Source organism: Natator depressus, chromosome 13 (genome assembly GCF_965152275.1).
Source record: "Natator depressus isolate rNatDep1 chromosome 13, rNatDep2.hap1, whole genome shotgun sequence".
Classification (NCBI taxonomy): domain Eukaryota; kingdom Metazoa; phylum Chordata; order Testudines; family Cheloniidae; genus Natator; species Natator depressus.
Window position 1 is genome coordinate 16,705,037 of NC_134246.1, and position 13,564 is coordinate 16,718,600.

General features: G+C 41.9%; 1 protein-coding gene across 2 annotated transcripts; it reads right to left on the reverse strand.

Annotated features, from left to right (window-relative positions):
* Positions 1 to 553: 553 nt before the first annotated feature.
* Positions 554 to 11,242, reverse strand: RNF114 (ring finger protein 114). 2 transcript variants are annotated; one of them, XM_074970019.1, is made up of 6 exons: positions 9,695 to 9,759; positions 9,074 to 9,224; positions 6,554 to 6,660; positions 5,701 to 5,815; positions 4,105 to 4,212; positions 554 to 3,736 (listed from the first exon to the last, which is right to left on the reverse strand). In XM_074970019.1, the coding sequence occupies exons 1-6, from the start codon at positions 9,742 to 9,744 to the stop codon at positions 3,671 to 3,673; spliced, it is 597 nt and encodes a 198-aa protein (XP_074826120.1). In that variant the 5' UTR covers positions 9,745 to 9,759; the 3' UTR covers positions 554 to 3,670. The 2 variants fall into 2 exon arrangements, with proteins under 2 accessions (XP_074826120.1, XP_074826118.1); XM_074970017.1 differs by lacking the exon at positions 9,695 to 9,759 and adding an exon at positions 11,063 to 11,242 and having other exon boundaries at positions 555 to 3,736.
* Between the last annotated feature and the right edge of the window lie 2,322 nt (positions 11,243 to 13,564).

Here is a 13,564-nt window from a genome sequence, read left to right on the forward strand (position 1 = left end):
ACAACACAAAAGCATTCACGTTATTCTTTACAGCCAGAAGAACTACAAACTAGGAATGCTCAAATGCTACAGAATAAGATAAAGATCCATGGGAAGGTCCTCCTACACCAACTTGGCCTGGTCTACCCTAGAAAACTTAGTACACACCTTTAGTATCAAGTGCAGCTGCACCAGTGTTAAGAGCTAATATACACCAAACAAAACCCAGATAAGAGTTACTTCCAGCTCGGTCTGAACCACGCTTACCTGAATTGGTTTTAAAAAGTTGTCCAGTCTACACTTGCATTTAAAACATTTAGAATCAGCATAGCTGCTGCCAATGTTAAAAACCTACACAAAATATCTCTGCATAGACTGAGCTGTAGTCTCTTGTATTTGCATCCATGCATTTCTATTGGACCCAGTGATGTGTTATGGAGCCAGCCACAGCTTTCCCTCAGGGAGGAGCTGAGAGAACAATATGGAACCATGGGGAAGTTGCAGAAGTTTACATAAAGATAACATTTTATAAATTATATGAAATTTATTTATACCTGGTCTTCAAAAGCCAGAACAAGACAATTTCATTGCTTAGATGCTTTCTGAAACATTTTATCGGAATTACATGGAAGTGCACTTAAATACTAGCAGAAATCTGGAATCAGTCAGTGTATTACAAGACTTTGGGTTCTAGCCAGAACCTAGAAATTCTATAATTCAATATTAGAAACCTCCACCGAAAAGTGTTAAAGATGTTAACATCTCTGCTGAGCAGAGTATCAAAATACATAGTAGTTTATATTTTCATAGCACTGTATGAAACTCTTCAAAATTCAACACACAAGTCAAGCAGATTACTGGTCTGTTCCAAATTAGCAAAGTCATATTAAAACCAAGTTCAATTTAAAATGGTTTAAACTTAGCTTGCCCAGCCTGTGTGGATGAGGCCAAACATCAAACAAACCATTTTACCTGGAACTCTTTAAGCCACTACTTAGAACAGGTCAAAAAAGGGAGTGAAAGACCCAGTAGAGATGGGAGGCTTAGCTAAGGATGGGACCCCAGTAATTTGAAGCTTCTAGGTGCTAATTTACCAATTAAAAAAAAAGTTAAAACAAAAAGCATTTTCTAGTAAGGTAATATCAACTGCTGGCCACTAATGGAATTAATAGTGAGCCACTTGAACATAAACCACCACACTAGTAGAGGTCATTAGATGACATGTCTGAATTCTGTTGTCACCAATACATGGTCTTAAAGTTACAGCCAGCTGACGAAGACTCTAAAGATGATTAAACTACATATAATTATAGAAAAATAATTCCCTGGGGTATGCATCAATAAAACACACTCTGGGCCCTAGTTTTCAGAATTGCATGTTCTGAATTGCACAAGCATTTAGGTGCCTAATTTGTGCAAGTAATTATAACTGTGTGCTGAAGTTAGGTATGCAAATCCAGTCAATTCTGAAAGCATAGACCCTGGTGCAGTTTTACTTCAGTTTCAGACAATGAAGTTGTTAGTGCAATAGTTACCATTAGACATAACAATCAGCTTTAGTCTTCTTTCATATCAGATTGAAGCTCACCCCCAACAGACATAAGTAATGAAGCTTTTGGCTCCATGGGTATGGGGAAGTGGTGGAGTGTTACACTTGACCTATTAACAGAAGGGACATCATAAATCAAGTGTGTCACTGCATATGAAATACTAATTACAGAAACTATGATTTGCATGTTACAGTCACACATTTTAAATGGAATGCACCGTACCTTTGTGTACCACATATCTGAGTTGTGTGTCCTGGCTTTCCACCTGTCAGCCATAAAACTATATCTGTATATACAAATTACATGAAGACCATATTCTAAGTACAGCTTCACCTGTTTAAAAAAATCACATCTTTCAGAAGACACCAGAAAATCTAATTTAAATGAAGCTCAGGTGTTCAAACCATTGTTAGAATTGTAAAGTATACAGAGAGTGGGTATAAACACTACATATTATTAATCCAATTTGTTACTCTCAGGTTGTCCTGAGGTACAGGACAACCGAAAATGTATAGGAACATTTTATAGTTTAAAAAACAAAGCAGAGGTAAAAGTTAAGTGTTTTGCTTTTGAATTCCTCTGTCAGTGAAAGGCTGCATTTAATGCTTAATGGTTCAAACTGTAGAAAATCAATGCCAAAGACATAAAAAAATAAAATGTCGAGACAGCACATAAGATTGATTAATACTAGACGTATCACAAAGAAAAATACATCGTGGTTTTTTAAAAAATAGTAAGAACTATCTTTTTAATACAGAGTTGTACTTTCTAGGCTAGAAATTTGTCACCAGAATACAGTTGTTTATAAATTTATGCTAGTATGTAACATGCAGCTGCTGAACTAAATAAATATGGTGAACCAGTTTCTTATGCAGGTGCACAGAATTGTTAGTGTATAATTTAAAGACTCATTATTTAGGCAATGTATTAGTAATATTTTATTACTTATTACAATGTATTAAGTATAGCCTTTAGGCTGACTACCAGCATTATAAACCCTGTTAAAGAAAGTGTAATCCATAGTTGTATTAGGTAATCTTAAAATGCAAACCAAATTTCTGACAGTTGCATCCAAAACCAGAGTTTCCATTCACCAAAAATGGCTTCCAATGCTCAATCAACATTAGGAAGTATATATTTTCAAGTGGTTTTTTTTTGTTGTTTGTTTTTTTTTTTTTGATAGTCTTCAACAGTCAATTTAGGCCATTCCTTCTTGAAGCTTTAGAGTGTTTACGGGACCTGAGGAAATCAGAAAGGAACATAGAGAACAGAAGGATACAGGAACAGGGGAAGGAAAATGAGAGCAGGCAGCAGTAATGTGGAGACAACTGGCTAAACTTAAGCTGTGTGTCTACACTACAGAGCCTTTACCAGCATAGACCGCTAGTGGAGATGCAGTGTACATCAACAAAGTTTTTCTGCCAGTTTAGGAACACCACCACCACCTCTATGCCAAGAGAAGCACTCTTATGTCAGCATAAGAGTTTTGCTGACATAGCTGGGAGTTTTGTAGACATAGCTATGTCCATCAGGGGTGTGGGTTTCTTCGCACCTCTAACTGACATAGCCACACCAGTACAAGTTTTAAGCACAGACCAGGTGTAAGGCCTGGTCTACGCTAAAAAGTTAGCTCAATCCAACTCCGTCGCTCAGGGATGTGAAAAATGCACACCTCCCAGTGATTTTGTTAAGCTGACCTAACCCTCAGTATAGACAACACTAGGTTGATGGAGGAACTCTTCTGTTGATCTAGCTACGGCCTCTCGGAGAGGTGGATTACCTACATGGACCGGAGAACCCCTCCTGCTGGTGTTGGCAGCATCTTCACTGAAGCGCTACAGCAGCGCAGCATGCCGCTGTAGTGTTTCAAGTGTAGTCAAGCCTTTAGGAGTGAAGGAAGCAAGAGAACTACCCGGAAGTCGATGAGCAGCAGCAAAGAGACCACTAACATAGACAAGATCCATAGTAATGTATGGATAGATCAGGTACTGGAGCCAAGAAACTGCAGTTCTTCAAAAATCTTCCATATTTATTTTCAGATGTCGGAGATCATCTTGGGGTGAGAAGGGACAGGTGTCAGGGATGCTGTGCATTTTCCTCTAATGGAAGGTTGGTATCATACAGTTTATCTCCCACTTAGTTCACTGATCCCTTAAGGAACGTAGTAAAACCTGTGCCATCATGTCATCTTCATCAGCATCATAATCCTAAAGACAAAAGAGGCAGCGTGCATTAGAAACTTGACTTCTTAACAATTGAACAAGGATACTAATGAGAACATTCAGAAAGTGTAGGTACTTAAAAAAAACAAATGCCCATGCACAAGCTACCTAACACGATTTGTCTACCTCATAAAACAACTAGGTGAGTTGCCCCCATCAGGATTGCATCAAGATGGAACAGATTTCACAGAAGCAGTTGAAAAAAAACTAACAGTCGTCATTTTGCTATATCCCAAGATTAAGGAATATCCTAAAACAGCTATTAGTGGCATTTCTACCTTCAAAAACCTAATCCAAGTCACAACAGATATTACAAGAGAAACAGATTTTAACAGTGCGCACTCATTACATACCACAAAAGTATCATAGGAAAACTGATGTCGCCGCTGAAGATGTTCCATGAAGTTAGCACTCCTGTAATTTGGATCTCCCCATGGCATGGAGGCACAAATTGGGCAAACCTTAGAGAAAAAGCCATGAAAACAAATTTTACCTGAATACTGAATTGCATTTATATTTGAGTTCATGGGGAATGTCCTCAGAACCAAAGACTTCTTTGGAGACCATTCTTATTACAACAGTCCTTGGAATCTAGGTTTGCCTCTTGAAATCCAGTCATGTGCCCCCACCCCCAAATAGCTGATTTAAAAAACAAAGAATGGTAAAAAATGAAAGGAAAAAATGATTTGATAGGCTTGTGGCGATTATAAACACAACCTCATAAGACACTCGTGTCACAGGAAACAAATTTAGAACATTTTGCCAACACTAGAATATTTGGTTCCTCATTGAACTCTTGATTCAGATTTTAGGTTTCTGAATTTAACTCCTAATTTTGAGCTGCCTCTGTGTACTAACAGTTAGAATATTGAATAAAGTTCCTTGTTTTGTAGAAGTATTTCATCCTCCGTTTTTCAAGAATAAAAAAGTATTTCCTCCCCTATTATCCCCTTACAGATGTCTGCATGGAAAAAGAAATATTCCTTTCTAAATTAAGAAACTTGAGGCATTTCCTGAAGATACCAGAGCCACCCTTGGCACAAAGGAAAGCGCTATTAATTCTTAGAGCTGAACTTCTGTAAGTTTTGCAGTTTCTGCTCTACTTCCTGCCATACCTGCAGATAGAGTTTATCAATTACAAGACATTTTTAACATAACAGATTAGTGATCTACTCTTTCACTAAGTATGTAGGGAATGGTTTAGACCAGGTAGGAGCAGCAGGCCAGAGCTCTGGTGGTGTGGCGAGACTGTGGGGGGTGTAGACAGCAGGGGAGAGGCCGGAGACTCAGGGGCCGGGCAGGATGGTCCCATGGGCCGTAGTTTGCCCACCTCTGGTATAGAGAGGATCTAATGATAAAACTTCATTCTACATGAGCCATTTTGAATAATCTGCAGGTGCAGGCAGTTTAAGATTACTTTTCTTTTTTAAACTGAGTTTTTACAAGCTGCAGTATAGGCATATGTTAATACTTGTTAATTCCAAGACACCTTAACGTCTTTAAGACAGTTTGTCTGACTCAGGCTCCCCCCCGCCCACCTCAAAAAAAGTGTGTTTTTGACATTATCTAAATTGGTATTTTATTCCAGATGTTTGGTTTTTTAAATTACTACTGCTTGGGGTTATTTTGAGGCTGTAATACTTTGAAAAAAATTAAAATATGAAAGAATGGCTCAAAGTGGGTGCACCCATGACCGTGTCACACCCAACTTCAGATTTTTAACAGCTAGGCCCCAATCCTGCAAACAAATATGCAGGTATTTAATTTTATTTGCATAAGTAGTCCCACTGGAGTCAACAGAAGTACCCAAATGCTTAAAGTCAAGTAAATGCTCGTGTGTGCGTGTAAGGTCCCTGATTCTGTAGTTTCCAAGAGATTTACCATTAAGACCAAATAACCAGATTTCCTCCTCAAAACTGTTGTACTGAGTTTGATACTGTAAATATTACCACTTGTTTTGCATCCATGCTGTGGTATTTTTTGCAATGTTCAACTAGTCCTTCCTGATCAAAGTTTTTCTCACTGCAGTAAGGACAAGGAAAGGTAAAACGATTTGGAACATTCCTGTAAAATAAATAATAAATAAAAATTATATAATAGAAAGGTGAATTAAAATCCAGCGTGTGTCTGGCTATTCAAGGTCACTTGACAGAGGATACTTCAAATACAGACTACTCGGAAATTAAACCCTTAGTGTACATTATGCAAGCAAACTGAATTTAAGAACCTGCTTTCTTTATTAGTTACCAGATGACATCTTAAACAACACAATTCTTAATACAATTAGCTTTTATACAACACTTATTCTTCAGCATCTACAAATATTAGATATATCTAAGTATACAGACACTATTCCTCAAGTTGCTTTCTTCATTATATTTTGCAACACTTTAATAAAGCACACAATTAAGTGCTAGATATGCTACACTGCAGATTAATAGAGCAGTGCAGTCATTTCCTTACTTCCCTTACCTAGGACCTGATCCTGCAATAGTCTGCTTGGGCAATTTAAGTCAATGGAGCAGCATGCCTGTGCACTCAATTGCAGGATTAGGGCCTCGTTAACATCAGTATCAGAGGATTAAAGTAAATATTGTGCAAAATAATTGTATTGCTTTCAATCTCACTTGCTGGCACACAGGTGCAATGCACTGGAATGTTTAAAACCAAACAAAGAAAAGAAAAAACTTTTCCAAGTTAATTAAAACCACTACCGTTCAAAACCTTAGTTTTGGACATCAGTTACCCAACAGCATCCCTCTAACCAATCTGAAAAAGGAATGTTTCAAGAGGCATAGTCACCTGGTGTTACGAGGTGGTTCTTTAGTTACAGCTTTAACGCCTTCCATTATATAATTCTGGTATTTTGAACAAGAAGCTGCATGACTACGCATCTTTGAGAGGTACATCTAGGTAAGTGACAGAGAGGCAGGCAGTTAACAGGCAAGGTTATTTTCAATTAAAAATTCAAAAAAGGATTGCAAATAAACAGTGGAATCTAGAAACAATCTGCTATAGGAAGAAGCTTCATGTTCAGACGAGACTGAAGTAGCGAAAGCCAAATGTTTTGGCACATGGGGCAGAACAGATTAGAGAGCTATAAATAGAAGCTATAGGTTAGTGAAGCTATAACACTTCTGTTAATGACACAATGCATTTTATTGCCCAGGACAGCAGACTACTTGTTTACCTGACCATTGTAATTCTTATTTTATATTTTCTTTAGATGCAGAAAACTACTACATCTGTTTTGTACTGAGTCAGTTTTCTAGATCTTCCTTTCACTATTCCCTGCAACAGCAGGATCAAGTGGAAGTAGGCTACTGGTCAGATGATATACTCTGATATCTACCCCACAGAGTATTATGCTAGGGATATGTTAACAGTGCCAAAGAAATGCAGAGGACAAAGGTTCTTTCCTAAACAGAACTTTAGTAATCGAAGTCCAGCTAGCTATGTTGTTCTGGTTAACATATTTACCCAGGTTAAACCACTAGCGTCTCTATTAATGCTAATAAGAAAATGGTTTTAAGTGTGGTCTTGACACCAGTGAGACATACCAATAGCTGCATCATCAAGTGAAGAGCAAAGATATTTAAACATTAGTTATGAAGGGTGGGATCCACAAAGGTGTTTAGGCACCTAAGTCCCAGTTTTGGCTCTACTGCAATACATAAAACTACAAATCTCTGTAAGCACCTAAATTTTTCAGAAGGAAAGTTCCCTCAGCACCTATGTTTCTGCTTGAGGACATGTACACTGCTGCCTCCCTCTAGGTGTCTGGACACCCATCTCCCACCAAAGCCCAATAGGGGCCCATAAATGAGGGGAAGACAGGCATTCGGCAGTCTTAGTACTGCTGCTGCCCACCTGCCTGATAGCTTTTAGCCCAGTGGCTAAATCACTTGCCTGGCATGTGGGAAACCCAGGTTTAATTCCCCCTCTCTGCCAGAGAAGAAGAAAGGATTGAACAGCAGTCCCCCCACCTCTTAGGAGGACACTCTAACCACTGAGCTATGGGGTATTCTGAGGTAGGGCTCCCTCAATCTCTCCTGTCAAAGTTGCTCCGCTATTGATAAATAATGAGTGATTGGAGCAGCAGGACTGTACCTGGGATCTCCCAACTCACAGGTGGATGCCTGCACCACCAGACTAGAGAGTAGTTCCCATTCTCTCTTTGTGTCCAACAACTGTTTAAATATTTAGACAGTAGAACAGTCACTGGGCCAAGAGAGAGAGATTGGGAATTACTTTAGTTCAGTAGGATGCTAATCTAACATCAGGGCACAAAAACGAAACCAACCAGAAACAGAAGTGAAAGTCACTGGGCTGTTACACATTCTTAAGCTAAATTAAATACAAAAAGCAAACAGCATAAAAATGAGAAACTAAAAAAAAAAAAATAATCAAATTGTATTTAATAGGGAGGGAACTTTTAGTAACCACAGATAGAAAAAGTATACTTAACATGACAGTGTCCCTTAAATAGTTTTAAATGCTTAATCTTTGATTCACCTTGAGGAAATTAACTTAGTATTTAGATGTAGGACTACATTAACTGTAGAAGTTTCACTCTTTGTGCCACATAACAAAGTAACAAAAGTTCATTGGTGTTTATTATTATTTACAGGACCCACCACCCAGTGTTAGGGTTGCCAATCCTCCACGATTGTCCTGGAATCTCCAGGAATTAAAGATTAATCTTTAAGACTATATCATGTGATGAAACTTCCAGGCATATGTCCAAACAAAACTGGCAACCCTACCTGGTGTCCAATAATTCCTAAACTGCATTGTTCACATGAAGTACTAGTTACTTCCCTATCATTAGAAATAAAATGTATTAAAGTATTTTTCATACACAGAATTTCACATCTATAGAAAATACTAACCGTAGACCGTTTTGTCTTAAGTGACTACCCCAAACACAGTAAATAAAATTCTGTTACACCTTTCTTTATTAGAAAATTTTCATTAAGAACCCAATTTGTCTGCTTCAAAAAACACAGTTTTCACTTTGTACTGTATTTAGAGAACAGAATTTACCCCCGCAGAAGTGCATGTAGTTCAGTAGCCTGTTGCATCTTCAGCTTCATGTTAACTGTATATTTCTACTTGAAACCCACCTCCTCATGAAAAAACAGCAGGCAGGGGCAAGGGAAAAGGAAATCTTTTAATGTAACCCTACATGCAGTCCACGTGGATTATTTATCACAATTAAAGTTTGTTTCCTAGAAAGCTGATGTGCAACTATGGTATTTCCATGTTTGCTGTTTGCCTATTTCAGCCATATATGTACTTCCTTTTTTCATGCTTTCATACTTTTTTATTGCAGCCATCACAAGTGGTTTCTGTCATTTCAATTTGCTTTTCCAGGTCCAGAGCTCTACTGCCAGGAGACAGGGTACTGCGGCAGACTCCACAAACTGGTTGAATAGGCTTCAGACATTCCTGCAGGCATGGAGTGCAAAAGCTAATATGGGAGAAATATGATTTGTAAAAATGCATGTTCCACAACATGTTTGCACTGTTCCAATTAAAAATACTCACAGACCTACCCTACAGGAAAGACAAATCACAAGTGACAACATCCACTGACAAACAGCAACCTGTTGATATGCTAAGGGACAGTCAAATCACTGTAAATCTAGTCAATTTAAAAGCAATTTCAAGTCATGTCCCTGAATGCTCTTGCCAATTTGTGGTTTATGCCACATTTTCCTCTTTTCAGCATTTCTCTTCACTGTTTCCAACACAAAACCCCACACAAACCAATGATTATAGAGTGAAGCTGACTAAACAAAGTGCTGTCAAACACAAAGTAAACAAACTGAAAAATTATTCTTTTGATCTTTCAGTGATAGTAATCTGAAATGTGACTTGTAAAAAATGGCCCAACTACTCCCCTTAGTTGCATGCAGAGAAAGAAGGGGGTTCAGCTACCTCTGCAAAGCCCTTTTCTTCAGACCCCAGAACTCCAAGGGGATGTACATTGTTCCTTCCCCTCTTTGACCCCATAAAGCAGTGGTTCTCAGACTTCTGTACTGGTGCCCCCTTTCACATAGCAAGCCTCTGAGTGCGACCCCCCTTATAAATTAAAAACACTTTTTAAATGTACTTAACACCATTATAAATGCAGGAGGCAAAGCGGGGTTTGGGGTGGAGACTGACAGCTTGCGACCCCCCCCCCAAGTAATAACCTCATGACCCCATGAGGGGTCCTGACCCCCAGTTTGAGAACCCCTGCCATAAAGCCTACAGTACATTTCAGCTAAGAAAATCTCATGTTAGAAAACATTAACTAGAACATTTTAACTGACAGTTCTGACCACAACTTTCCCCCTAGTGTAGAAAAGGAAAACCGTGTTTAAAGGTATGTAAACAGATTGTGGTTAACCTTAGGCAGGTCTAACCTGAGGGCATATTTCTTCTTAGGGGCCGTCTCCTGTGAATTTTACTGGAAGGGAGAGCATTTTGTCCCAGCACAGACAGAACTGTAATTAAGTTTCACTTTAGTCACAGCCAGAGATCTTATTTCTGCGTACCCCACCCATCCCGTCAGTAACCCACTCATAGCCCTTCTATCCTTCGCTCATATCACCCACATTTTATTTAGTGTTTCCATACAAGACTCACACCACTTCACAGCAGATTAGTTCATATACCCGAAAAGAAAAAGGCCGAACCTCTTTCTTAATCAATTCAACACTTCCCCTTCGCCAGCGCACACTACCTACAACGAAACTGCTTCGGTTTCTATTCCCTCCCAGGTATCGTTTCCAGGAATCTGCCCGCTGGTTCTCCAGCCTTTTCTAGCCTTCGGAACTCCCCGCACTCGCGGCTGTCCATTTGGGCCGCCGGATTTTCTGCCAGCTACTCGAAAGCGATCCCACTAAGGGCCCAGTCTCTCAATCCTTACTCAGGCAAAGCTCCCCCTCAACTAAATGACCGGTGGCTTTGGGCCCCGCTGCCCCGTACGGGTTAACAGGCTCCAGGGGGAGGGTTAAAGCCCAAGGAAAGCTTTTCACGGGGATCTTACACCGTTAACAGGCCCTTTTCCCCGGCAGGGCTCAGACCCTCTCCCCAGGGCGGGGGCGATTAGGGGGCACGGGCGGCCCTGCACTGAGAACAGCTCCCTCCTAACCCCCTCCAGAAGCCTCCAAGTGCCCGCGCCTAGGCCCCCCCTTACTCTGGGCCCCCGTTCCCCATGGATCCCCGCCACTGCCCCAACTCCTGCCATCACGGAGCCCCCCGCTGGGTGCCAGACCCTCCCCCCGTCCCGCGCCAGGCCATCCCCGGGGGTCCGCTCACACGTGTCCGCAGGGGGCCCGCACCGGGCTCTCAAACACCTCCAAGCAAACGGGGCAGGTGAAGCGGGACAGCGGGTCCTGAAGCGCCGATCCCTCCGGGTACCGGGAGCTGCTCTCCACCCCCGCCATCTTCCACCGGCCAGCCGCCCGCCAGTGCACTTCCGCAAAGCAGCCCCAGCGCCGCGACGGCGGCCTAAAGGGGCCGGCCCTCCGCCACGCCCACCCAAGTAGGCAACGGGCGGCGGCCTAACGCGCACGCGCGACACAGCAGCCTTTTCGAGCCACGCCCCCTCGCCACCAAGCCACGCCCCAGAGCGGGCCCAGTTTCTTCAGCTCCACCCACACCCAGTCACGTGCTTTTCTCCCCAGGGCTGAGCTGGGCAAGGCGAGACCTGGGCAGGCAAGGGTGCAGGGAAGGGTGTGGGTAGTCTGGTGAAGGACTAGCAGGGCAGGGGGCAGCCCGTCGGGATGCAGCTGGCAAGGGGCATGCCCAGGGGTCAGAGCTGGGCAGGAGGTGACCCCAGGAAAGGAACCTGCGGTTGTGGACAGTGGGCAGGGAAGTACCCAGGCATGGGCACAGGCACACAAGGGCATGACCAGGGCAGCGGAGCACAGCCAGGGAATGGAGAAAAGGGATGCAACATGGAATAGATGCAACCGGCCATCGGTAGATTAGCTAAAATTTCCTGTCTCCTTCCCTCAGTGGGTATGTGGTGTGACATGGGCCTTTGGCTGCCACCTTCCACCGCAGATGTGGCAGCATTTCAGTGATTCTATGTGTGTACAGCTCATGCAGCACTTACTATGGAGGCACTAGCACCCAAGTGGTGCTTTTTCTCTCACACCTCCTCCCATGTGGCCTTAGGGGGAAAGGTAACTCCAGAAAGATGGAGCCATAGACTCCAGCTGGCAGCCAAATCAGAGACCTCTAGACATTCAGAGAACTTCCTTGTTTTGAGTGGCCATTCTCTGCCCTGTGCAGATTGGCTCTTTGCTGTAACCTTCCCCCCTCACAGTCCTTTCACCTCTGCTTTACTCCACACTTGCCTCTCGTACGTCTTCTCCCCTGCCTGTTCCCTCTGCTCTTCCCTTTCCACATTTAGCTTAGCCTTTCCTAAGTAGCTCCACTCCCCCCAAAAAGTGGCACTAACATGTTTGTTGCCGTCACATTGTTCACTCAGCTTGTGTGGTGTACCCCTTTCCCCACCCTGTGTCTGTCTGGTCTATTTCAATTGTAAACTCCTCAGGGCAGGGACCATCCATTACTCTGTTTGTACAGTGCCTTGCACAATGGGGTCCCCATTCTTGGTTGACCTTTAAATACTCTTGTAATAAACATGATTAATAATACTAATTAATAATTAGGATTCAGGTACTATATAAATGTAAGATTATTATAATTAACATGAGAACACATCTTTCACCTCTACTGAAACAGCCTGGACTAGAAATGTGTAAGAAATACATAGGAGATGGACCCTCAAGATAGTTAGAGACTGGGGCTGCACATATCTGAGAGAGTGGGGGGAAACGGTGCAGAAGAATAAGGGGCTTTGGTTGAGATACTTCAGATTATGACTGGTTTAGTGAAAGGAGCTCAGCACCATCTCTTCATGCCATCCCATATTATGGGGAGGTCAACAGGTGACAATGCACTGGGGAGGTAAATTTAAAACATTACTTTCTCCCCCATATTGACTAGTTAGCCTGGAGAGTCCACTGCATCAGGAGATCAAAGACTGAAACCAAATCTTGCCTTTAAACAGGCTAGAAAATATGGCCAGAAATATTTGTAGTAATGCTAAAATAAGAATGCCAAATCTCATGCCTCATGGCTTAAATTCTTTAAACTCTGTCATGCCATATACAATATTGAACAACTGACTAAGTGTGTTATTGGCAGGTTTCATATTCCCCTGAAATGGCAGGTATTAGCCACTATTTGGTGGCAGGTCACCTTATGATTTACGATTTGATCTTGTAAATCCTTGTTCACTGTGCAACAGGGAGCATAAGGCTGCAGCACTGTCATTAAGTGTGAGCAGAAGCTATGTGTGGGTGCAAGTACTAAGCACTGGGGGCTATTGAAAGCCCAGTGAAGTCAATGAAAGGATTCCCATTGACTTGAATGGGCTTTGGATCAGGCTCAAAGTGGAATGAGCAAATAAGTGTCAACCTCCTTGCGTGTCTACTCCACTGCAACAGTGCAGGGTAAAAAAGAAGCTAATGCCAGGAGAAGGATGGCCATGTCTGAAGAGAGGTGGCCTTAAATAGCATCTTTATCACTCCAATGAAATATTTAGTTATATGATTGCTGAGCCTTAATTTTGCTTTTAGTCAGGAGTTACTTGTCAGCCATGCAGAAGCACTGCCATTGTAATGCTGACAGACCCCGGTGGGCAGGATCAAACTGGGGACTCTAGAGCTTAGTGCATGAACCTCTATCGCATGAGCTGAAAGCCAACTGGCTGTTAGCTAAGGCTGTAGAGCAAACTCATGAAGT